Source organism: Fringilla coelebs (genome assembly GCF_963513975.1).
Source record: "Fringilla coelebs genome assembly, chromosome: 13".
Lineage (NCBI taxonomy): Eukaryota > Metazoa > Chordata > Aves > Passeriformes > Fringillidae > Fringilla > Fringilla coelebs.
In genome coordinates, this window is record NC_140039.1 from 10,046,678 (window position 1) to 10,073,936 (window position 27,259).

General features: G+C 39.2%; 1 protein-coding gene across 2 annotated transcripts in view; it reads right to left on the reverse strand.

Annotated features, from left to right (window-relative positions):
- Positions 1-27,259, reverse strand: part of ARHGEF3 (Rho guanine nucleotide exchange factor 3) — a gene marked incomplete at its 5' end in the record, with an annotated part of 101,483 nt that overhangs the window by 17,107 nt on the left and 57,117 nt on the right. The window contains one exon of one of the 2 annotated variants that reach the window (XM_084214348.1): positions 6,875-7,096. The exons of the other annotated variant lie outside the window; for it this stretch is intronic. Coding sequence (XP_084070474.1) covers positions 6,875-6,970 — 96 coding nt within the window. Of the gene's footprint in view, positions 1-6,874; positions 7,097-27,259 lie in introns of those variants that run through there. 2 annotated transcript variants of the gene reach the window in all.

The window sequence follows — 27,259 nt, forward strand, 5'->3', positions numbered from 1 at the left end:
AATGTGCTGCCTGACCTTTTAAAGCCATTATGATTGGTAGTTTAAAAAAAAAACCACCTTATTTCAGAGTTTTGAAATTATTGCATGTTTTTTCAGAGTTATGAAGGCTTGCCAAAGCAATACGGGAAGTAAGTTAAAAAAAAAGATGCAGACTACAGTTTGGCAGACTTACCAAAATGTGGAGCTGGTATATGTGAATAAGTAACATTAATCTGACAGGGCTTTAAATTTGATATAAGGCTAAATAAAGCTGAGGGAAACATGAGTGCAGGAACTTCAAAGGCTGAACAGTCAAGTGAAGTCAAATTAATATCTGACTAGGCTAGAACAATGAGCAGATGGCTTTTGGAGGGAGCTGTATATTTGAACTCAAGATGACTTTGGGAACATTTGAATTCAGAGACAAAAAAAATTTAAGCTGCAAATACCGTGAACACATGCAGCCTCAGAAAGAACTTGAAACTGTGAACAAACTGATAAAAGGAGCAAATCTGTGTCCAAAATATAGACAGCTCTGAAAACCAGACAATGGGCATTTCAAACACCTACTATGTCCTTCTTTGTACATTTTTCTAATATACTTTTCAGAAAAATTAGTAGGAAGAAAGACGAATCACCGTAGTACAATCAGTGATTATCACCAATTTAAGATAGGAAGCTATCAAACAAGAAGTTTAAAAGGTTCCATGCCTCTAATTAGGCATGAAGGACAGAGGGCTTCCAATTGCTTCTTCATTCTAATTTACTTTTTATTTATAGGTGCAATTATATCTCCAGTATCTTCTATATATTAAACTCTAACCCAATGGTTTAGACTACTAAGTAAGCAAGGAAAGCTCTATCTTCTAATGTATAACTCTCAAAAAAGACCCTTCTGCTGTGGGAAAGGCAGGAAAATGCAGCATTCAGCTCCAACCAGAGCACTGCTGGGAAGCCACACTGAGCAGACTAACAGCTGCCAGCTCCTTTTTCAGTAAAATTTAAGCCCTTTTCCCTTGCAGACCCAAGTAATGTCTTGCTTTCTAAACTGTGATATGGTCATTTCAAAATGATGACATCCTGACAAAAAGGTAACTTTTGTATCATTATTTTGGGTCTGATGCACAGACCCAAACAGATTACTATTTAAAAGCCTGAATCTTAGCACACAGCACCTGCTCCAAGGGCAAGCTGAGCATTCAAACAGCCATGGAAGTGTGTAAAAGCAGAAGATCTATGAAGAACTAGGCACTTTATCTGCAATGCACTGACAGCTAAGCTCATGCTATTTCTGCTTCTTCATTGGTGAAACCGGCACCTAATAATTGGTTATATTGTATCCAAGAACACACTACACAGATATGAAATCTTCTAGAAGGCTATTTAGGGTAAGAAGGTAATACTTTGGTGCTCTTCATCAGCAAAATTTAAAAAACCTCTTTTACTAGTAGAGGTAAAGAATGGAATATTCCCAAAGTTCAAAGCAGAGCGAGTTAAACCCATTTAATTGTGTCAGTTTTCGATACATTATCATTCAAGACCACACACACGCTAATTATCACTCTTTGGTGGATAAATTACTCTAGCAAAAGACTGCTTTTCATTTCCTAACAAACAGAAAGAAAGGAAACAAAAAGAATGAGACCAGTTTCCCTCCATATTGCCCTAAGAACATCAGAACCAATGACCTGGATAACACACGCTGAATAGTAGTCTAGGCGCCATATAAAAGGTCTTCACTTGCTCCAGTACCTCACTTCAAAATTCTTCCACTCTGTGCCCCTCAAGGGCTTAGCCAGTGATTTCCTGCCAGTGAAGAGCCAATTATGTTCACTGCTGCTATGATTGTTTTTCCACCTGACTCCCATCTCTTATCAGCAGCTTCAACAGCAGTCTCCATGTTGGAGGAGTGGTGCTGAATCTGACAAACAAGGGAAAATGTTTCCCTGAGGGGCCATTACTCTTGTGTCTGCTGCACTACTGTGACCAGGATATTGTGTTGATTTTTCTGATTGTATGTAAAACTAAACTCAACAAAAGGAACTTACAAAGGTTTTTACCCAGCACAGAAAATAAGTGCTATGTGAAAACTGGTACAGAAATGTAGCGTTTTAGAATAGTAGTTTACCTTTAACCTTCAGAGGCCAACTGAACCCACACACAAAGTGGCTGAAATTGCCAATGCCTGTTAGAATCCCAACTTACTGGAGTTCAGCAAGTTCTGAAACATTTACAGCAGTAATTCTGGATTTAAGGTAGCTACCTTGCTTAACATTTTATAAAAATCATGCTGGTTAACGTTTTTCATTTCTGATGTGAATCAGGACAAACAGACATCCAAAGCATTCATTCTGTGCTATGGCAGCATTCATTAGGGAAAAATGTTTTAACTTAAATTAGTCTCAAGAGTGTTGAGTGTAATAAATAGAAGACACTATAAATTGAAACACTACAGTAACCTTTGTTTCATACCTAATTCACAAGCAGTGCCAGTAAACTCAAACAGAACCATTCTGTTTCAGATTTCAAGTAACTGGCTATATTTCCATATGCCTTAAAGGTTTCCATACTTTAAAGGTTATTAGTTTTTAGTCAACTTTATAAGGGTAAGTCAACATTTGTCATGGCAGGAAGCCCAACAATATTATTTTTGTTAGTCTGCTACCAGTTAAATTGGCCTCAGATTAAACAGCTCTAATAAATGCCCCTGAAACTTGGAGTTTAATAAAAAAACCCCACATTCAAGCTCTGTTCCACAGGATGTTATCAGTATTTAACCTTCAGCAGGATTAAAAAAACAAAACAAAACAAAAAAGGTTAAAACAGAAAAAACAACCTATGTTACAACAACCCTTAACACAGCAAACACTTAAGTCTAAAAATAAATTAAACCAAGCATCTCAAGCTTTATGTATCTTCAGAGCGAAGCAAGTCTAAAACCAGAACAACATTCTCAATCGATTTTGGCACTAAGACTGGGTTTTTATACTGAAACAGCAAGAGAATTTCCCTTTGCTTCATAGTATCTTAAAGATTCTGACTGAAAATTATAGAACAGTGCTTCTTCTAGAACTGAGGTGTATGGCAATGAAAAACAAAGTAGGTGACTCTAAAGCAGTTCTAAGTATAGTTCAGTGTTGTACAAAGGTAACTAAATCATCCACATGAGTCCATACTAAAACCTGGGGCATCCCTCTACTAAAACTGCCAGCATCTCAAGGAGAATTTAATAAGCAATTTTAGTGAATTGACACAAAGGCAACTTGATCATACAATTAAGTGTGTGCATTGGTGATACAATTTTCCTTGAAATCCATAAGGTCCCATGCACCACCTGCACTCCCTGATGGTAGCAGGAAGAGGTTTGTTGTTCCTCCTCTGTCGGTCTCCTCAAAACCAGCAAGCAAACAAAGGAAAATCCAGAGACATTTTGTTTTAATCACAGCATTACAAAGAAGAGAACCTGAAATGATAGCTGGGGTACAGTGAACAGCCATTTAGGGAAGTGGTGAAATATTCCTGGTCAAAGACAACAGTGAAGTTTGCATGATGTTATTCCACCATGTGTTAACTGGCTCCTGGCTGCACACAGGCTGCCCTCGCTGGTCACCACCCTTAGGGCAGATTTCATTTGCCATAGGCAGGGCAGAACCACTCAAGTGTCAGCAGCATAAGCACAAGCTGCATCCAGCAACCTTGACTGATCATTTGTCTGCAATATCCAGAAATCAATACCTCTATCAGGAGTTAGGAAATGAAGGCAAATTAACAGAAAAACCTCACACTGAGGTGAATTAACACAAGCAACAGAAACCCTGAAAAACCCAGACAACTAATGTAGAGTTGATTAAATTCTGCATTTCCTCTCATTACAAGCTGCTTGTACCAGCAATCTAAGAAAGACCTTTTCCATTCTGGAACTGACTGATATTAACCTGGACTGCCAATTAACCAGCAGATATCATACAGTGATTTACTGAATGGAAAAATAAAGACAAGCTGTTTGCTTCACACTGCCATTAAGCAGAACAGATCACCAATTCCAAGTGCAGGAGTTTGACATGTTTCCAGCTACACTGCACATGAACTTACCTGAAATATGTCAAAACTGCAACTTACTAGTATTTCATTAGCATGAAATACATACATTTAGCAAGATCAAAGAAAATTCATGACTTGGAGTTTATCTCAGAATCTTTTGGACCCTCTCCCTCTGGCTCCACGCCTGGTTCCCTGTTAATGATGTGCCATGGCCTAGAGGCCAGTGGGTTCCCCTTCACATTCCCCTTCCCCAAACAAACACAAATAAATACCATCCTGAGCACCAGGCAGCCCAGAGCTCTTGCAGCTGTGCTGGGAGGATGGCAGGAGACAACAGAAGACAGGCTGCAAACAGCCCTGGCTCCGAGGTCAGAGTTCTGCCCTGGAGGGGCTGTAAGCAGACACACAACATACTGGACACACAGAGGAACTCTTATGCTCCCGTTGTAGTTCTCAGAGCCTAAATCCAGGTACTGTGTTGGATCCTGGATGGCAGAACAGGACATCCTTACTCTGAGGAATTCAGGAGTTCCTCCCCATGACTTCACATTCACCTTTAAACCTCAATCTGTGGCTGTGAATGCTCCTTCTCACCTGCTGCCCACCCAGTCTGGGTGTTTGCTTTAGAAGGTGAAAAATGGAAAATAATGTTTGTCATCGGGAAAGGTGTCAGGCTTTTTATAACTAAAGTAAGCACATTTCAAATGTTACTAATTGTTTCTATTTTTTAATTATAAAAAAAGTTGGGAAGAACCCAAAACCTCTGTACTGTTCATCCCTAGAATTGTACTACAGGATTTTATGTGGGGCATGAAATGGTTCAAGTAAAGACCTTATAGTGTTTGCCATATTAACTCAGGTACTAGGTACTGCTGTGTTTTGCTGCCCTTAAACTGCACTTAAAAACAACTATGATGACTTGGACTAGAACAACAGTTTTTTATCAGAATCCAGATTTTAGTGTTTACATATATTTTGGAAATTTCATTTGTCATCATTTTGTGACTTTCCACAGAGTTTATGCCAAGGGAGGTGGCATCACTGAAAGAAAGAGCCAGAAGCAGAAATCCTCAGTTCTCTTTTCTGCCTTGTTCCTCAAAACACCTATATAGCAGAAAATCTGTTCTAATCCAAACATACCAACATTTATGCACAATCTGAGTTATTAAAAAAAAAAACAACCAACTTCACATGTTAATAACTAGAAGGAAACTCGGGTTTGCAAAGGCAGAAACGCCCAGCCCGGACAGCTCTGCTGCAGTAACACCCAGCTGTGGTAGAAGGCGCCCAACAGCTTTAATTCCCCTTGTAAATACTAAAAACTGAAAGAACAGCTTCATATTAGAGCTTAAGGATTTTTTCCCCCATACAGATTTCAAAGAAACAGGCTGCATGTGCCAGTCCTTATAATGCCTTTCCCAAAGAGTAGCTTTTATTTCTGCTTTCTTAATCATTTTTTTGGAGTGCTGGGTGGTCTTATATTTAAAAGTTTCTTTTTCAGAATGCTGGAATCCCATCCTACTTCTCAGAAAAAAGCTCAAAAGCAGAAGGGTGCATTTTCCTGTTCGTATAAAACACAAGCTGTTTTCACGTTGTAATTTTGATTGATCACATCTGTTACTCAATACTTCCTCATGCTCTCAGCTTTCACTGAGTCTTTTTCTTTGGAATTTGATTATAACCAAGCTTCCTAACTGTAACAGAGCAATACTCCAGCTCTACAGATCTGACAGTTCTATTATATAATTCACAAAAAAATCCCTTCATGCAGTAAAGGCTAAAATCATGTTTCTTTAATATTATCATTAATATAATGAGTAGCCTTGAGAAGAACATTTAGTACCTAACAGCTTATGTTTTCCATAGATGCATACACACACACACTATTAGGGTGTTAATTTTTCAAAAACACATAGCTGAAAAGAATTCCACTTCCCTTAACCTCAATAATTAAGTGTCTCTATGTAAAAGTACCCTGGAAAGCAACAGGGCAGCATCATCTCAGTTCTTAGCTTAACATTATTAAATAAGGTCACTGGGCTTATGTTACTTTTACTTTAGACCTATTCAAGTGGGGAGGTAATTAATCTTTGATGGAGATGTATCAAATGAACCTAACTTAATAAGCTGTCTTCAAGTTACTCAGCAAACAAGATTAATAAAGAGACTATATATTTAAGTAATAAAAACTTTCAGATAAATGTTCTGCCTTCCTCCAGAGCAGTCACAATCCTTAATGTCACTGGTTTTTTCCTAAACACAAACCAACATTAACCTAAAGTATCAAATACATAAGTTTTTCATGAACATTCCTGAATTTGAGTTAGTGAATAAGATTTTTAATGTCACTTGAAAGGCTTCCATGCTTTTTAAGAAACAGAGCAGTCAATCTGCTGATAGGACAAGATTTTCAGTTAACTGTACATCAGATTAATTTTTTGTTTATTGTGATTAGGAAAAGACAGTAAATGTAAACAGTGTCTTAAAGTTAATGCTTTAAGACACCATTTTACTGATTCCCTTCCAGGTCCTACATAAGTTTAACAATTTGTAAGTAATGCTTAGTCCTGGAATAAAATACAGCTCTCTTTAAGCTATGTAATAAACCAGGTACGTCTCAATCAGCTATGTTAAAGATTAATTTTCCTAAAGAGACAGATGACAAAAAAAATCTAGATTCTGTTTCTGGCTTTATTCCAAAAGAAAGGTGAATACCTAGAGAAGGCAGTAAAGGATGCCTAAACAAAACGGGTATCCATACACGGCAGCCCGTTCTCAAACCACGTTACTTTCCCCCAGCGCAATGCAGGTCACACAATAAAGAAAAATAAAGTTGCAACCGTGTCGGCAGTACCTCGGTCTCTTTAGCTGGGCTGGTCACCGTCTGCGCTTCCAAGGCGAAATTTGCCCTCTTGGCGGACAGGTAGCAGGGATAATCCTTGGCCACCATGGTGGCTGCCGGAGCGGCGCTCCCGGGGCTCGGCGCCGGCTCGGTACGAGCGGCGGGCGGGAGGCGCCGGCCGTGCCCGGCCCCCGGCAGCGCTGTGGCTGAGCTGCGCCCCGGCCCGCGGCACGGAGCGCGTCCCCCGCGGCCGGCCCGCCGCCAACTGCGAACTGCGGCAGCGGCAGCGCCGGGGCGGGCCGGGCCCGGGGGCGGGGTCCGGGCCCCCACAGCCTCGGGGCCCGCCCGCCGGCGCTGCCGCAAAACGAGCGCCTCGGGCCTCGCCGTGCCTTCCCTTCCCTGCACTGGCCGCCGCAGCACCGAGAGCGCACGGGTACAGGGACACACGGACCGTGCGCTGCCCGCAGGACGGCTGCGAGAGCGGCCACGGCTCTGGCAGCCGAGTGTCCCACAGCAGAGCAGGGCAGGGCAGGAGGGCAGGGCAGGACTGACAGCGCTCCCCACCGGCACAGACCCAGATCCAGACCGGAGTCCAGCCCGACACACGGCACTGGCACCCACATTCGGTGCGCTGTGCTCCCGCTGATCTGAGCCGAACCTGCATCGTGTCACCGATGTCACGGTGCCACAACACAGAGCATTGCTTTTCCTCCCTCCTCAGCGCGCTTTTTTTTTTTCTTTTTCTTTTTTTTTCCTCCTACCTATAATTGCTGCTTTTTCCTGTCTGGCAAGCTGGAGTTTCTTGTGTTTTTAAAGTTCCACTTTTGTTCCTCTTGTTCAGCCAAATTGCTCCCCTGCCCGCATCTCTCATTGCACCGAGCTGAGAAAGTGGAAAAACACTTCTGCCTAAGGTATCTCACCGGGCATTTCAGTGTCTGTGCAGCCAGGCAAATCCTGTTTGATGGCTACCTTAAAACAAAGGTAGTGAAAATTTCCTGAAAAGACAGAGGAAGCATTAGGGGCCTGTGTGCAACAGAGGATCAGTCTGACAAAGACTATAATTCAGGAAACAGGGAAAAGGAAATTGAGTAGGAAGCTGGATGGGGGAGGACGGAAAAATATTTTCAGCCACACGGAAGCAGCCCAAACAAGAATAACTTCACAGACCTTGAAAATAACTGATTTTAAAGGGAGATCATGTAATGGATGTGGCTTTACAAGCATCTATTTTTCTAAAGGCTATTAATCAGATCATGATGACTGTAGAATAAGATTAGTCAAATAGCAAATCTAGTCCTCATTTGGACACTTTCCTTTGACTTCACCAATATCCCAAACATATAATAAAGCTCTCACACTTACCCTCCTAGGCTTTTTGAGGAGTAGCTGCAGTACAACCAGAGATGCTCTCCTGTGCCTGTCATGCACATCTCTATTTTATGGTAGGCTGTCCTTTAAACAAAAACCCCACTAACTTCCCAACCTTGAAATTCCTGCAAAATCACTAGAACAGTTATCAGTACTTCTAGATGTGCAATGATTCTAGAACAAAATGTGACATTGGAACATTTAGATGTTCTGTGCCTCCTCATCTACATCACAGTAGGGCAAGACAAGGTTGACTGAAAGTGAAAGTGCTGACAAGAGGCACAGAACAGCTTCCATGCAGATAATGGTTAAGCAGATAAGACATACAGAAATGAGAGAGATTAGAGCAGATGTGATAAAGACCTACAAACCACAGTTGACAGAGGAAGCAAATATGGAATTATTTTTCACTGTGTTCAACTACATCAGATTAAATCAAATGGTGGCAGATTCAGAGCAAAGAAAAAGGAGCTAATCCTTCATATCACACACAACTTTTGTATTATACACAGTGGAAGTATCTGTCACAAGATGCTGCTCCTCAGAAACATTCTCAGACACAGCTTATTGATTGTTGGGGCAATATTTTGGGAAACACCATGACCAGCTATTTCTGGTTTGGACTCTTCTCTAAGCATCTACTTCTCACCATCACTGGATATTTGGTGCTAGGTGAGATGAATTCTCGTAGCCATTGTGTTACTTTCCATATTTAAAAAAAAAAAAGTAAAAATGTAGCATTTTATTTGAAGACTACATACAAGTCTTAGCTCAGGATTTCTGAAGCTGTGAACAGTTACTTCAGTCACATGCATGTACAGTCACTTCTGCAAATCTTCTTCCATGTGATGTTCAGAGGACACAGCTCTGAGCACTATCTGACAATGTTGGGCAGTTTATCCTCACATTTCAATCACATTAAAATACCACTACATACATATTGTAAAAAATGGACAAGAACCTCCATGAGAACACTGCAGCTGCTGTGTAACTATCTAACCCAAGCAGCCTTGATTTCAAATACCATCTGTGTATGTTTGTTTATGAAGGTGTATGTTAACACCATTTTAAAAATCAGCTTCACTTAAATCATTTAGACAAAATACCTTCAGGGAATGTTCTCAAAGCAATCTAATCCTGTAACATGCTTCATGGCATGAACAGCACTTCACACAGGACAAGAGTGTACTGGTTTGGAGATTGAAATAATGAACTTGAGTTTATACACAAAAAAATATGCCAAGAAAGGGATTCTGTCATTTCTCCATTAATCAGGCCAGCGCATTTCAGCTTGACTAAATATTCTTAAGAAACACAAGAAAAAATAATTTTAAGAGGAATATGATTGTCAATAGACAGGATCTTCATGTCAGTAAGTTTCAGAGCATCTTGTACCTACAAGATGGACTTCAATGACATGGAAAGTAGGATTCATTAGACCCCATGGACATTTGTTTACTCCAGCAGAAAAGTGTAAGTACAGTTTTAGAAATGAAATTTGGACCCAAAGTTCATTGATGAATGGCACTGAACTTTATAAGTATCATATTATCTGATGGAATAACAAATGCAAACAACTCTCAGAGAGCTGAATGTCTGTAGAATGCTATGTGCATTTATAAACAATGAATTATGATTACAGTTTAGTCATGGTATTGAATCCCTTCCAAACTGTGTATCAAAAACTTGGAGGCCCTTCTGAAAGATCTTACAAACTTAGTGTGATTTATATTTCATTCCTACATGAATTTAGATTGCACAGTGGCTGCCCATCAATAGCCACTGCATTGTGCATGTGCACATGGGTCCAGGCAGAGCCAAATATCAGCTCATAAACCTCTGGCTGAAAGACTCCCTAGAGAACTCCAGTTGTACAGCAGGAGAAACAAAGGTTGCAGTGATTCTACTAAGTGTGGAACCAGTGAGTCCACTCTTTTCTAAAATTATAGTTAGACTACAAGTCTACACTAACACTATAAAAATTGTGACTCTGAATTGTAAAGTACTTTAAAAAAAAAATCAACTAGTATTTCAGATTAAATGATGGTAGTAACTAGATTGCAAAGCAGGCCAGTGCATCAGTTTTGCCTTTTCTGGAACACATTTTTTGTGGGTTTAGTTCAGTGGAAGAGGTGTAGGAGGGTTTTAAAATTTATTTAGGCCAACAAAGAATTTACTTACCTGTCAGGGAGAAGGAAGGTATTTGGTAAGTCTGGAAAGCCCAGCTGAAAGGGGCCTAGCACTGCTGACCTGGTTGAGGTCTGAAGTTCACTGACAGAGCTGTTCTGTGGTCATGGTGTTCACACCTACGCCTTTAGTTCACTCCCTCACAGAATCAAAACTTAACACAGAAGTAACTTTTGCAAAAACATCTGTCAGCACAGCAAAGCCCTTTGAGACGTGCTCAGGTTCAAACCTTACAAAAGTCTTAAATTAAGTAGAGATAATGCATACACATTTCAAGGAAAAAAACCCAGTTGTTTGCAGTTATGGAATATCTCTCATACAATGTACGCACCCTTCCTTTCATTGTATTGAAAGAAGGTAGATTTAGATTAAATATCAGGGAAAAAAATTTTCACTGTGAGAGTGGTGAGACCCTGGCACAGGTTCCCAGAGAAGTGGTGGATGCCCCATCCCTGGAAGTGTCCAAGGCCAGGTTGGATGGGGCTCCCACCACCCTGGCCTAGTGGAAGGTGCCCCTGAGCATTGCAGGGGGGGGTTGGAATGAGATGAGCTTTAAGGTCCCTTCCAAATCAAACCATTCTTTGATTCCATGTATGTGGCTTCACAACAAACCAACCAGCCAATAAACCAGAGGCTGCTGCTTAGGAGAGGTGCTATGCACTGCTAGGAATACACTGCTAGGAATACAGTGGAATACTTTCACAGTAGTGAAAGTCAGCCAGGCTAATGCTGCACATACTGAGTACCTCTAAAGCCTCTCTCCAACATGCTCCAATCATTAAGAAGCTTTCCTTTCAGAAAAACAAAGACAAACTAACAACCACCACTACTGAAACCACATTCAAACAATCCAAAGAGCTTTTGAAGCAGTCATTTTAATCAAACTTTAAGAATTTGAATCTTCTCAGAAAATGGAATGCAGAACCACTGACAGTGTTGAATGGGAAGCCAGAATTCACATAAACTGCTAAAAAAAGAGCATTTATCAGGCAGTTACCCAGCTGTTCAAGAAACTGCAATTTCCTCATTGCAAATACAGATAGTAAATTGTAACTCATTACCATGGGAACAAAGTAATAAACATTAGGAAGACACTGCTTGATTAAACACTTTGGTGCTGAGAAATTCCAATAAAAATATTAGACAGTAAGTGATTATCATTAAAAATGTGCTCTCAAAAACCACACCTGTAATTTTTCCAGGTAGAGTCCTAATCATGGAAAGATCAGTGCAGAAAAATGAAACACATTTCAATGAAACACAGTGAAACTCAGTGGAACATGTGACATCACAAAATTGAACCCCAAATTCCAATTCTGTCTTGATTCTCCGTTTGAAGACCTCTCACATGTTCATTATTTGGGCCACCTGTGGAGTACCACGAGAAGGAGGAAGTTATGTTTCCTCACTATTATCATGGGTTGTGCTTTGGGATTTGCAGCCAAGATGCCCTGAACTATTCCCCAACTTTTCAGTCAGTAGCAGCAGTCTCCCTTGTCTCCCACTATGAATAACAGCTATTTCAAAACACCACCTCTACCCTGAAGTACACTCATGTCAAAGAGATGGTGAGCCGTGATTCTCACACCAACCATCACAAATGGTGTGCTGTATAAACACACATCCAGTTCAGGCTGCAGGCTTTCAAACTCACACAGTGTTTCTTCATACAAATGTCACTGGTAGAACAATTCTGCACTGGAAGAGAAACAGATCAAACAACCTGCCAAGTTGTTTTGATTTGTTTTTATTTTGCTAAATTCATTACCACAGGAAATATTGTACAGTTAAAGGATGCCTTGTAACAATCACTTTCACACCGAGGTAGAAGCACTCCTTTCATGAACTTCTCTAGGGATAAATAACAGCCCATTTTGAAATCTGCCTCAGATTCACATACAAAAATCGTTTTGGTGACTGGCCTGCAGCTCAGTGCTAAGGCTGGCTGGCCTGGAGACACTGGGAAGGGCTCACACTTCTCCACCCCACACCCACACCCAGCAGTGCACAGCACTTGGTGGTCCCTGAGGAGGGAATCACAGGGTGTGGTGAGCTGGCCAAAATGATCCTCCACCGAGTCACACTTACAAACAAAGAAGTTGGTTGAGTTTGTCTGAGTACACTTCCCTGGGGTGAGCAGAAAGGAGGAGATGGGGAGGATAGGGCTGATTTATCCACATGGACTTTAAACAGCTGCTCAAATTCTGTAGAGGGTGAATTGATCACCCTAAGAAGAGAGTCCTTTCCTGAATTTTTCATTGAAAGGCATTCTAGGGAGAGGAAATTACTGGAAACACTTGTATGATGTTCAAATGAGATTAAATGTAATTAAAATACTTTTGTTTAGGTTACAGGCAGGGGGGGAGGAGGAATTTCTCTCTAGAGCACTTATGGTGACTGGAAAATTAAGTAACAAATTTCTTTATGAGAAATCATTATCCCTAATACAAATTGTTCAGCAAGACATCACAGTAGGGGTCTATTTTTTTTTTTTTGGTTAAATTTTATTACAAAAACATTTATATTACATGAATAACTGTAGAATTAGTCCTCAGAGTGGATAGTATTTTGTAATTTTCTGCTGTATGTAGGCATGTATGTTTTACTTATATATGTATGTATGCCCAGATAAGAGCAAGAAGAAAATTTCTGTTCTTCTATTCAGAAGCAACAGGAATTTCCCCTCTCCATAACTGATCTCACAGTACTGGCCAAATGCCACTTGGCTTGACCTTCCAACCATCCCCTCCAAGTGCAATATGCAAGGAAAAGTTTGGGGCTTCTAGGGTTTATTAGGCAAATCACATAACTGGGGGATGAAAAACAATCCAAATCCAAACCAAAGTCTACCAAAAACCTCAAACAAAATTAAGTAAATAAAATCCCCAAAAAACCCAACCAAACAAACAACAAAAGAAGAGCTTTCAGCTACAGAAGTCCTTTTCAAGTCAGAAATAAAACTAGCAAAAAAGGATATGACTTGGGTCTTTTGGGTTGTCTTTTCCTATTCACCTCTTTACCTAACCATACAAACTTCCATCCTGATTATACATTTCTTTGTGTTCAGCTTGACACAGCTTACTGTGCTGCACTCGGATTCCCAAGGGCTGACACAGAACAGGATTTTACAGTATGGCTGAGGTGAACTGACAATTTACTTGTAGAAGTATAAACCTCACTTCCCTCTCTACCCAAATTCCTCTTCCTCCCTCTCTTCCTGCTCTTCCACTGGCACTGCACCCTCTCCCTGCCCCCTTATTACAAGTCTAACATTCATCTCCTCACACAGGTAAGTCAGCAGTCCAAAAACCCCAAAACACTTTCTTTTGGCAGATCTTTTGCCTGCTGTTTTTGTGAGCTGAACAAGTTACTGTGGCATGAGAAAAGCCCCAGAACTCATGAAGATAAATGGTAGAAAAGCTCTCAGGTACAAATAAGGACAGGAAAGGGAAAAGGTTGGTTTTTCTCCTCCTAGTAGCTCTAAACTGTTAGCTCAGCTTGTTTCATGAGGTCATACCCAAAGAATATTGTCATAATTTCATTTTTTTGGATGAGAGATTTGGATCAGGAGCCTTATTTATTTATTTTTAAAAACAAACACACCTATTAATTTCCATAACAACTGTGCACTATTACTCATCTAGTTGGTCATTTTTGCCAATTTGACTATCTTAAAATTAGAACATTTGTACCTCTTGAATAAACATTTAGAACACAAATCTTGAGCCTGATTTAATGTTCTCCTTAGTTCTCCTGAATTAAAGTTGGAAAAGACCTTTAAGATCATCACATCCAGCTTTAATCCAGCACAGCCCACCACAACACATTCATTGCAAAAGGTATTCAGAAAAATTAAAATTTGCAAATTAAGATCACCCTGCAACTCTAGAAGTTTAGAGGTAATGAGTCTAACAATTTTAGGAAATTAAATCTGCAGCATGAAAATTACAATTCATGTACCCTTTTCTAGATCATAGCCAAGGATGTGTCAGCAGTGTTTCTAGACCCAAAGGTAAGCAAATAAAAGTTGTTTGATACAGATTACAAGTTCCCATCCATGGGAAAGAGTGGTGAAAGTCAAGCAAAACAGTGAGACTACTAAGGGCTTCACAAACAGAAACAAGAGTCTGATATCTCCACTACAGTGAAGCAGCCTTGAACCTGAGAGGTCTTTTTTTCACACTGCAATACTGACTGACCACCCAGTGCAGAAAACCTCCACATTTGGTCCTCAACAAGTTCCTTGGACCACTCAATGCCTTACAATCCAGATTGCTACAGTGATTATGCAAATTACAATATTCCACTGCAGTGGTTCATTAATATCTTCAGAAATGTTGTTCAATTCCCCTATGCAGTGACCTACTGTACAAACACATCAGACAAAAATGAACACAAGAAACTAAATCATCTTTCTGTTACCCACATCCTCCCCCTAAGAGCAGGCAGGAAAACCATGTTATAACTTCAAAAAGAAATGTCCTTGCAAAAACTGGTAATGCTTCAACAACTGATAGAACTACTCTCCTCCCAGTACAACTGCACTGCTGACCTGTATCCTTAAAGATGGTGTGGCATGAAGTAATGATGTGACTAATCTTCAAAAGACAGCTGAAATGGGACATAACATCTTCAAACAGACAACAACAACTTAACTCTGAGACAGAACTCCTTTGTTCCTATCCCTTTATCAAGGATGAGGGAGTGGAGAAACCATTGCCGGGAATAAAAAAGGTTTTATTTAAAGTTACAAAATAACTGTCTTCCCAAGTGTTAATAGACTGATGTAATTCCATCCCATGGTACAGAAGTTACTATAACAAGTTTTAATTGGCAAGAAAAATAAATTCGAAACAGTTTTCCTGAATACTCTCCTGATTTAAGAAAGCCAGGTATAATTTCTGAAGGCTGTCTCCTCTCTGGTCAAGCTGTTAACCACAAACTGCTCTCTGACACTGATCAAGTTCATCCTGCTTTTATGGGATCATTATCAAATCTCCAACCACAACACACCACAAGTGTTCAACTATGAATTTTGGACAGGTGACTAATGATCACAGTTGATTTAGTTCCCAAGACAGCAGAGAGAGTCAATAGCTGGAAAAACGTCTCAAATCAATTCCAACCATCACAGAGAAAATATTGTTTACTACTTTAAAAAGCTAAGAAAACTCACAACTGCATCAGAACATACTTCTTGTATCTAATAATCTTGGAAACATAGCAATTGACTGAACACAAAAGCATGATGTTTTAGCAAACATTCTGATTTTATTATATAATTTGGATTGGTGTTAAATTACATGGACATCAAATACTGTATCTTCAAACCCCCACAAAAACATGAACTCTTAATAAAATTCCTACACTAAGAAAAAGTGAAGTGTTAATATAAATGACAATATGAGGAGACTTAAATATCAACCATAGACCTAAAATGACTTTGTTCTAAGAATGCATGTTAAGCAGAGTATAGTGGGGGAACAGAGAAGCCATAAACTTTTAGTGCAAGGCACTGCCCTCAGGGCTAAAGAACATTAACAGCTGACAGGTTTGTTCTGACCAACATGTAACTTTTGGGAAAAATTCTTCTGATAACATGGGGATGTACAGCAGGAGAAAAGCACACAGATTAAAAAAGTAAATAAATAAAAATCAAGTTGAGAATGAAGGCTGTTATTCTAGAGCAGACAGGAACAGGAGTGAACAACCTGAATGGCAGGTTTGTGGGATTTGTGGGATTGGGATGAATAATTTATCTATCCTTTCAAAAGCCTCTGTAGTTTCTGTTTGATGCACAATAGAAGTCATTAGAGCAATGCAAAGAGGAGCACAGAACAAACAAAGGGATTACCTAGGAAAATGGTAAATAATATAAAAAATTAGATACAGGGTATCTAATATATGTAGATAGATAATTAGATGCAGGGTATAAAAGGCCCTGCTTCTCAGGTGATTGTGATGGCATTCAGGAACACTGCAAAAGAATTTTAGAAGAAAAGGCATTGTCACATTAAATGAATTCTTGTATCATGGGAGGCAACATGTTCCTTAATTGAGGGGTACAAGAAATTTAGTGTTGAAGGCTCTGTACTACTGGCAACCCACACACAACACTGCCCAGCATGAAATGCCCAGAGACAGTTTTTTTACTTAACATGACCTTCATTTACTTTACATTCTGAGAGTCCTTTTACTTAATGTGACCTTCAACCCTGCACACAAGCAGCAGTTCAAGCAGACGTGCAAGTGATCTTGAATTTTTTTTAAAAAAATCCCTTCTAAGGAATTTTACTTCACTCTTTAGCTGTCAAACCCTGAGTCTGTGTGCGAGTTCTAGGCTGCTAGGAAGAGAACAAGGTTACGTAACACTTCTTGGTAACTAAATTACCTGAAGGAAATGGGCTTGCAAGCACTTTAACAAAGAACTGTTTTCTGTAATAAAAAACAGAAAACAAACTTGTAACCATCCAGAACTGCAATTTTTGACTGAAGCAAAATACTTTGTCACCTATAAAAGTTGAAAGAGGAAAAGGAAAGTAAAATGTGCAACGGGAGTAAAGCCCATGCTTTTTCAGGCTGCAGGATTCTGCACTTTCATTTTGATTTTGATTAATTGATTTTGATCCATTAGAAACATGCTAACATTTCACTGCCTCTATACTTATTCTAAACCATCTAGCAAACAAGTGGGAAAAAAAAGTGAGCATACTGCTGGCATGTGAACATCTTGCAGTAAAGCAGAAGGAAAAATGTTAATCCTTGTGTTGTATTGCAAGCACATTGTCACACATAGTACAGGGGCTCTCAGTGTGCTCTGCCAGCTCCCCTTGAATTAACTGCTCCATTGCCCCCTAAAACAAAATAGGATCTAGGAAGAGAGAGCACGCTGAGTATACAAGACTACCCAAGGGAGTTGCAAGGAAACCCTTTCCACAAGGAAAAGGGTTAAGTCCTCTGAAATGTCCAGCCCTTGCACTGATGAATCCAAACTGAAAGGCTGGAAGGACAGCTTCATAAAAGCATAGCTGTACAATAAAGATTGGAATGCACCTCATATCTGCAGTAGAAACACAGGTATGTTATTACATACTGTTCTCTGGAATTTGCTGGGTTTGTTTTTGTACAAACACTTAGAGACTACCTGCTTCTGTTCCTAATTGCTTCCTGTAGACCTGGTATTTTTATTAAACTGAAGGATATCTATCCAAATGACTGCAGTTTTGCCACAGTAAGAATCCATGTATTTGTTAGTTCAGGAAGTGCCATTTGTTTCAGTACGTGCTATCTAACAGCAGATGTGCATTAAAACGTGTCATTGCAGGATATATTAACCACATCACATGAATAAACCAAACAGCTGAAATAAGAAGCTACAAAGACCTTTTTGAACATGAGCAGCCTCCCTGATCTCTATGAAACTAAATCACTAGTCTGATATTACTTGCACATATGGGAAAGATACAATAACTGGCAACAGATCTTATGGAAGGCACAGTCTAATGCTTTGCACTTGCTTTACAATTGCTACCTACCCTACTAGCACCCCTTTTTTGTCCTGAGTTATACATTTACATACCTACAGTGTATCTACAATAGAGTTTGGATTCAGATATTATTTCCCCAATATACAACAGCTCAAGGAGGGAAGGTTGCTTTGTTTGTGGTGTACAGGTTTGGATTTTTTTAATCATTGCCTTGCCCTCACATTCTTTCTCAACATTTGCAGCATTTGATCAGCAAAAATCTCTAAATCAATCAGCTTCTGACCCAACATTTCTGTTAGAATTGTAATGTTCCCCCATCCTCTGCAAGGTCCAAGGCAATCAAAAGGCCTATTAGCCAATTTTTACAATTTTACCCAGATTATGAGAAAGAAGCTTTGAGTGAGGTATTGCAAATTTTCAAAAGTAACAGTAACAGAGATAAACCCAATTAACAAATTACTACAAAGAGAGATGTTCCTTGCAAGAGAAAATAGAAATAGGGAAATCTTTAATCCTGATACTATCTCTGGTGTTAGGAGATGAGCAGCCTTCACTATGACTTCCTACCCAACTCAGTATGAAAATGTTACCAAACACCATGAAAAATGACATCAGAAATACTCTCTAGTGTTCCTCACCTTCTCTTTAACCTTACAGAAGCATATAGCACAAACCCAGTTTCGCCTCTGACCACAAAATACCCATGTACAGTCACCTCTGTAAACACAATTTGCAGGCAAGTGGCTCAGGAATTGGACATTCTTTGCAAAGAAAAGCTCCACAGATTTTGTTCCAGTAATCCCCAAAGTTTACGGATCATGGACAACAACATTAACCAAGTGGTGTGCTTACCAACAGCTTCAGGTTTGTAATTAGGAAATTTTTAAAATTTTTTTTCTTTCATGTGGCCACAAGAATCATTAAGGTGCTCTCTGAGACAGTGTTGTCTGCCATCAACAATCTCAGGACCACTTTTTCTGGCCTTTTAACTAAAGGTAACAGCTGTGTTTGTGAGGTGATCAATATTCACAAAGTGCTTGAACAGTTCACATTGAAAAAAAGAAAAAAATAACAGAATTGAATGACACTCAATACCCATCCCCTCCCCCAGTACTAACCAGTGGAAAAAAGGGCAAGAATACCACAGAAATATTTCCAAGAGACAACACTTTGATCATAGTTTTTAAGACTCTTATACAATCAGTTTGTTAAATATTTTTCCATACATGAATGAATTCCACTACCTAAGACCACAGTTCCTTTCCTCCTGTATTCAGTTCTTATAGGGTGAGGATTATGTCTTGTTTGTGAAACTGGTTGGAAGTTTCTAATGGTTCTTTTCAGGAAGCATGCATCTGTTTTCCAAACCTGTTCCTTCCTAAACTTGCTAAAGCTGGCCCCAAAAATGTATCAGGAAATAACCAGAGGATGAGGGGGATGGGGAAGGAACTTCAAAGACACTTTTTCTTAATTAAATCTCTAAGTGTTACTTCTTCCTGTCGAACTGAGTCACGCAAGGCTTTAGCTGTCACACCTGACAGGGGGAGGGGAGGTGTCAGCACAGAGAAGAGGTTTGTATTTCAGCTGCCTCCTGTAATTGGCAGCCTGGAATTAATTAATGAAGTGGAACCAGCACACACTTGAGTGCAGCACACAATTAAGCACGGCACGGAGTATCAAAAAACACTGCTGCTTGCTTTAATACTCTTTTATTGCCACAGAACATGGAGAGGTAAAACAGGAAAGGCAAATGCCAATTAGCAGAGACATGAGGGTGCCTCTGGCAGCCACTGGTACCATCTGGGTCTCAGTCTGCTGCTAAGCTTTACCTGAACAAGCAGTGAGAATAGTTATCTTACCTAATAAACAATAGCCTTTTCCATTTTTAGTCTTTTTTGTCCCAGAATTATTTTAAATATTCTGTCTAAAGCCGTATGATTCATGTGGCTGCTCCACATAGTCTCAGCTGGAACCTCTCAGTACATTGTATCAGCATTTCAACTACTAATTCAGCTGGAAAGCCAGGGTCAGGAATGTGTCAACTCCATGGATTCATTGACTCATGACAGGAATGTCATTCCTGTAACCTTTCTTCTTGATCAGCTCTTAGTGCCAAGCACAACCCACCTTCCAAGAGATGAGGCCAGATATTTAACTTCTGTATTTTAAAGAACAATCTTTGGAGGGGTATGGAGAAAAAAAAAATCCCCAGTTATTTTTGGAGCATTTCCTTCCATTTATTTTTGTTGTTAACCAACAGCAGATTTTGCATGCTTATTTTTGGTAGTGGGTTCTGCTTTAACTGCCCTGACAGAGTATTGCAAAGCAGCAGCTGATTCCTTCACAAATTATGTACCTAAACAAATCAGCACAAGTGACTCTTGTAAATTTACAGCTACATTACATCAATCCTTCCAGAACCTAAGAGTGCCAGTGACTGCTACTCACAGGGTAACTTGCACCCATTTGCAGCTTCACAGAGTTGCTGTTGATTTGGTTTTGCTGTGCATAAGCATCAATTCAAGTTATTATTAATCCTATAAAGGAGAAAGAAGCCATTGAAGCTGTTTTCAGGTTATGCCATTCCAAACTCACAACTGCAAGCTTGGCTGGCTCAAACTGCTTCCATATCAGGAAAGGACAGCAATCTGAGAACAATAAAGGGTTCCTTCATTAGCTGTTGCAATCCCCAAGGACAAGACCTACTTTTTCCATATAGAAGCTTCCACATGGAAGAGCTATAACATTTTAGCTTTTCTGATGATCCTTTAACAGACAAAAGATATGAATGTTGCCACTAACAATTTGTTCCTTCTTCCATTTCCTTTTTCTTTATACAACGGGAAATTTCAACTCTTTTTTTTTGGAGTTACTTCTAAGAAGTGGAAAGTGATGCAAGGCAAAATGAAATCTGTCATTCAGAATGAAATCTGTCTCTATTACCAGTGTAGCTGTACCTACATATACCATAGCAACTGTTTCATAAAGGCTTCATCAACTCTCCCTATTCCATTTGCATATAGGTTTACCTTTAGGAATGGCCTTACACATCAGGTTACAAGAAAAAAACCTGAATGCTGCTGAATGCACCAATTCTTTGCTTCTTAAACTAAGGTCACTAAAAGATGAGAGCTTTACCAGTAATTCCATCCAGCACTTATATATCTCCAACTTTGTGGTCTGTTTAATGTTAACAATTACTTTATAAGATGTCCTAATCCATATCTCTTAGTTGTAGAGGGTTTTTTAGCCTACTTAAGTGAACACCACAAAGAGGAAGTTCTTTTTAAAGAGCACTAAGAAGTGACAAATGTGAGAAAATATAGCCAGCAAGAGATACATTGTTGCCTAAGTAATGGATGAAAATTATTAATATGTTGACATTATGTATGTTTTCTGCTAACGTAAATTAAAACCACTAAAAGATGACAACAGTAAGAATCAGAGTATAGCTCTACTTTGGAATCACTTTGGAAACAAGGCATCTCATTTGATGGAAGGGAACATTCATTCATATCATGTCATGTCATATCCCCAGACACAGAAAAGAAAAGTCTCCCTGCCAGGGGGAAAACTATTTTTCCTGAGACAAACTCTTAACTTCCTGAGGAGTTAGGCAAAAGCTGCCAGTCAGGCATCTAATCCTACCCATGACCCAAGATTCCACTTAGAAAAATCACTGAATTTTAAAATACAAGGTAGAGGAATGATGAATGACAAAGGCAATAAATAGGCAACAAATATTAGCTGTCTCTGACCAGGTAGTGTATTTTGGAGCTTCTGTAAATGACATTTTGAAAGCCTGTGTGCAAAATATTTCCAGTGATAATTTAATACAGGCGCTGGCTAGAAAGTATTCTGGCAGAGATCAGTCCATTTAGCTGTGCTCTAAGAGCTCTTATCATTTTGGATTTTGGGTTTTTCTTTTCCTTCTCACTCTATGACATAAGACCATTGCATTGACTTCATGCAGTAAACTGAATTTAACAAATTTGTACTAAAGTACTTCCTGGCACTGCTTTTACTTTGCTTACTCCACAGCTATGCATCCTGCATCAAAAGACTGTCTCAACTACAGCTGGTCCTGAAATTCTGCACTAGGACCAAGCTCAATTACGTCATAAATGAATACAAGAATAGCAGTTTCCATTTCAGCAACATTTCCATATTCCTTTAGGTTTGATGAATAAATTTTCTTAGTACCACTAAGGAAAAATGAGCTCATCAGCATTTCACAAGCAACAAAACCAAGCCAGAGAATAAGTAAGTGATAGATGAAGTTCATGAGAAATATGCTCTGTAACCACAGACTTTTAACTTCAGGCAATGTCAAACCCAGCCTCCACATCACTTCCTTGGTCAATTCCACATAGATATGGGCAGCAAGTTCATTATCATAAGTGTTAAAAACTTAATGTGAGCAAAAAGGGCATAAAAAGCTGCTTATTCAGACAAGAGGTTAAAAAAGCAAAAATGTCTTCAAACATGAAAACTCTCAAACTGCTTGAATTCAGAGCACATTTCATACAGAGTGCAGGAAGTCACTGTGCTATTCTAAGTGATGGTACAAAAGAAAAAAAAGCCACAAAAGAAGCACAATAAACATGCTGCAAGCAAGAAACACCAGAATATAAAACAAAAAAATCTCCCAGAAACAACACAACGCATACAATGAATAACATAATGTAAACAACATATTCCAATACAACAATGCTTTTACAACTCTCAGCTTTATGCCTCAAAGTTGACTCATTTGTCTTAATTAAGAAGCAACTATGGAGCTTTCAGAGAAGAGGTAAGAAACACTTCATCCAACTACTCTGTACTACCTATAAATACTTTCAGAACTTTAATTAATGGTTAATTATTAAATAGTATAAGAAAAACTTGTGGAGCCTCCCCAAGAATGTGTAGCCTCTCATGACAAACCCACTCGACACAGTTTGCCTCTTTCAAAGTCTCATCCTGTTCCCATCCCATCACACACACATCCCTGACCACCTCTGGATCCAACAATAGATGGAAATTAGACAAAATCTGATTTAGAAGATGAAAGATCTGATAAATAGATATGTATAAATAAATAAATAAGACCCTATGCCTATTCAAACTTGCAACTTGTCTTTGTTAATATTTTCAGACAATCTGGGTTCCTACTCCTTAGATGAAATTAATAGTTTCTGGAAGTAATTTCATTAATTTCACAGGAAGAAGAGCATTTAGAAACACTTGTTAAGCTTCTACTTGCTGGGGCTTTCCCCTCCTGGCTGCTTCCCACACCATGGCAGGTGCACAACAGAGCCAGCAGCTGTAAGCAGACACTCTTCAGCTGTCCGGATAACAGAGTTACAATGATAACAGAATGATAGAAAGAACAATAAAAATTTTTCCCTAAGAGATAAGAGGACCTAAAGGCTACCAAATGATTTGAAAGATCACTGCTATGCAGAGATCATTTTCTAGGATTATTGTGGCATTACCACAGCATTCTAAGATTACCCCAGAGAAAAGTATGAAACTTTTATGACAAATCATGTTACACTTTGCTGTAAGATTCACCTGCTAATGTCTCCCTACACTGCCCTGCACTAGAGTGGCCTTGGCTGACAGCCTGCATTGGGATGTGCCCTTCCAATTGCAGTCATAGCATTGGCAGGACAGAACACTCCCCCAGGAATTTCTGTGCTTTGGTCTCAAAGCAGGTCAGGAAAACAAAAAGATTTGTTGCATTTTTCAGATAAGGACCTGATCAAGAGAGAAATCCAATGATCCACTGAAGGGTACACAGAAAACTAAGTGCTCATGAGGGAATAAAAACAAGCCAAATAGACCATGTAACCACAAATATCTGAGTGAAACTTCTTATCTCTCTTTTTTTTTTAACTACTTTCACCAGCTAAAATTACAAAGTACCTACTAGAAAATTTTTAACAGTAAGCTTGTCTTTGTTTTCCTTGTTGCTAAGCTCTTGCTGAAGAAGTTACTTGATAATGACTTTCCTGCAAAGATGCAGCTTGCTTTAAAAAACACAAAGCCTAGTATAAGAGGTTTCTTCAAAATATGGAAGCAGATTTTATCTATTATTTAATGAAAATCACCTCAACTTATTGATAAAATTACTTTAGCTTCACATTACCTGAAACAAAAAATACCTCCTCTGACCTACCTAAGGAAAAGGCATCATCTGAAAGAACTGGTTATCTGTAGGTCTTGGCCACAGTAAAAAGTACCATATAGGATCCCCCCTGCCCATACCTGTTCAGGGGATTTTATACTGATCTGAATGCTCACGTGTGGTGTAAGATAGTGCCTTAAACTGGTTTGTGACTAGGAAACCTTGTTAACAATAGACAGAGAAGCTCTAGGCTGGATTGCATGCAGGAGTAGTAGAAGCTTCTAAAAAAGACCATGCAAAACTATCTGTAATTAATAATTTCATTATCATCTAATTCAACCACCAGGAGATGGATGGGACAATGCCCTTGCGAGGCCTGTCCTAATGCTGTGATATAGAGAGGCATCCTGGTGTATTTATGTATTTATGTACCAACTTCATTTCCTGTTATGGTTGGTCACTTCTAGAGGCACAGCCAAAATGTAGCTGGCATTGAAATAATGTATGGACTCTAACTATACAGCCATGATAATTCAATGAATCCTGACTTGGCTTCCACTCCAGACTTCTGTAAGCACTGGACTATGCAATGATCATACTTCATTTAAGTTATCTGCAGACCAGCTTTCATTTCTAGAAACTGGGTGAATACATACAACAGATAAATTTTCTTACTCAATTCCCAAGTATGTTTCAAGAATGTTTGGTGCATGTTTCCAAAGATTTGGCATATTTGTTTAGGCAGATTGGCACTGAAGAAGTTCATCACAAAGTTCATCACACATTTGCTGTCCTCACCAAAATAATCCTTGAGATTTAATTGAACTATTAGCCAAATTCTTAGAAGTTGTTCACATAAATAAAGAGTAATTGTATAACTACATAGGAACTCTGAGATCATCCTAGAATGAAGAGGGGGAAAAATGCAGCCTGACCGGCAAGTGACACAATTTTCCACTAGAGCATTGTAGGCCTTATCTAATGAGAAATAGCAAGAGAATTAACAGAACAGAGCCTTAAGATACAGAACATGACTCCAAATAATGCCAGCAGCAGAGGGTGCAGTCTATGACAATCATATGAGGGATTAATAATGGATTAAGAATAGTCACTGTATAATGAAGTCTGAATCCAGATGAGCACTGACCACCCTGCTGCATAGCAATATTCAAAGGCTATGAATAATTCAAACATATTGTATACATCTTACTGGGCAAGCTGAAGGCCTTTTATACTGTGAACATGCAACAGACCACAGTTTAGAGAAATAAAAGACCCAGATACAATATATATTTTAATTATCTTGACTCTGATAAGCTGATGGGGAAGTAATCCTCTCTAAGCTTATAAAGCTAGCTTGCCATACCTTAGCAATCAAATATAATTGAATATATAATTAAGTTTAATTAGGTCAAATAATGTTCAGCTATATTGACTATTAAATACATAACAAATGATCACTTTGCACTAAAAGCAATCAAAATTAATGAACTGTAGTCTAGTGTATGCAAATGTAGCTTAAGTCTGGGTATCTTTTCATTTGTGTTTTACACTGGGACATATTTTATTAACTTGCAAGTAGACAGATGAGCAGTAAGACATTTCCAGTTCACTCAAGAGTAAGTGACTATTTGGCAGAGCTTAATTTCCAGTAATGACAGCTGTTCTACACAACAAAAATAAATAGCTCTTCTGAAATGTTACCTTCTTTTTGAAAGGGCTTTATATGTCTAGTTCATCATGTATTTGTTATCTGTTCCTTCTCAAAATAACAACAGCAGCTTCCATGAGTTTACAACAAATCTGAATACAACCAGCTGCAGAGAACTGCAGACCATTGTCCTGATTCTTTTTCTAGATGAAATTTTGCTCAAGTACCATTTTATTCTGAAAAGCCCAAGTTTTGCATTAGGTTTTACGAGCTTTTTGTTCTGGAAATCTCCGGAGTTACTTATGATTTTACAGAGCTCAGACATATGAGGCATACAGTATCACCACCATTACAAGATTTCAGCTATGCAGTTACCCCCTTAGAACAGCCATTAAAATGCAGTGCTGTTAAGTACCTTGCTGAGTGCTCTGTGCAATAATCTCTAGATAACAGTGTTCAGCACCATCTTGCTCCATGTGATGTATGAACTCTAATTAATAGCTATGGAATACAAGAAAGAACCGGCTGCCTGTGCCTGAGTAAGGAGCACAGTCCTCCAGCACTGCACCAGGCTCAGGAGAAGGTTGCACTGAATGAAGAACCACATTTCAAAGCTGGGTTATGAGGAAAGAATAAAAGTCACAGCAGCAATGAGGAGCAAAAGCACAGACAGAAATAATCCAGAAGCTGCTCAGAATTTAACTAAGGAGAGAATGTCTGCAACAGGAGGAATATAGAGCAGGGTTCATTGAGGTGTTTTAAACAGAAAAAATACTTTGCCTTCTGTGATCATTAAAGCTGTCTCAGTTTACGTGCCCCAATTCCCCAGCCTTTAAAGAGATAGCAATAAAACCTGAAGTTTATGTAAGCCAGGTTAATTACATAATGTCTGTAAATCATTATGCATACACAGATCAAGAAGCTATCACCATTCTAAGAGCACAAGCATGAAACACCACTGGCTGAGTTAACTGGACAGACCGAAGTCCATTGACTGAGTTAAGCTTTCCAGTGCAGGCCAACATGAACAAAGCCACATCAGATATTAGGCACATCTCCCTTTAACTAAACTCCTGACCACTGTGGCCTTGTACATTCATGCACTCAGCCCTCACAGTCTGCTGGCCACATCTGTCACAAGTTATCACAAACTATTTGACATTGAGGAGATTTGCAAATCCACTTATTTAAGCTGGCAATAAAATGAGCCAAGTCCAACCAGTCAGTTTAATAAGGCAGTTTATCAACTCCTGAAGCATCAATGCCAGTCCAGATCACTAAACAAATACAAAGATCATTTAACATGCTTAGGTTACCAGTCCTTGTCCTGAGTCAGCAAAGCTCCAAGCAGTGTTTCCTGTGAAAGGAAATTCTGTCAGTATGACTTATTCCCCTGGAAAAGACAGGTATGTCTGGCAATGGTCAGTCATAGAAAAAAATGTTAGATCTATTTTTGTAAAAGGACTGTAGACACACGATGATGTAATTGTCAGGAGACCCATATGGATGTTGCTTTCCAAGGTATGAAGTAATCCAGTAATTAAATAGTTAATAGCCTCTTTCTTTGCCACTCCCACCCTCTCCCAGAC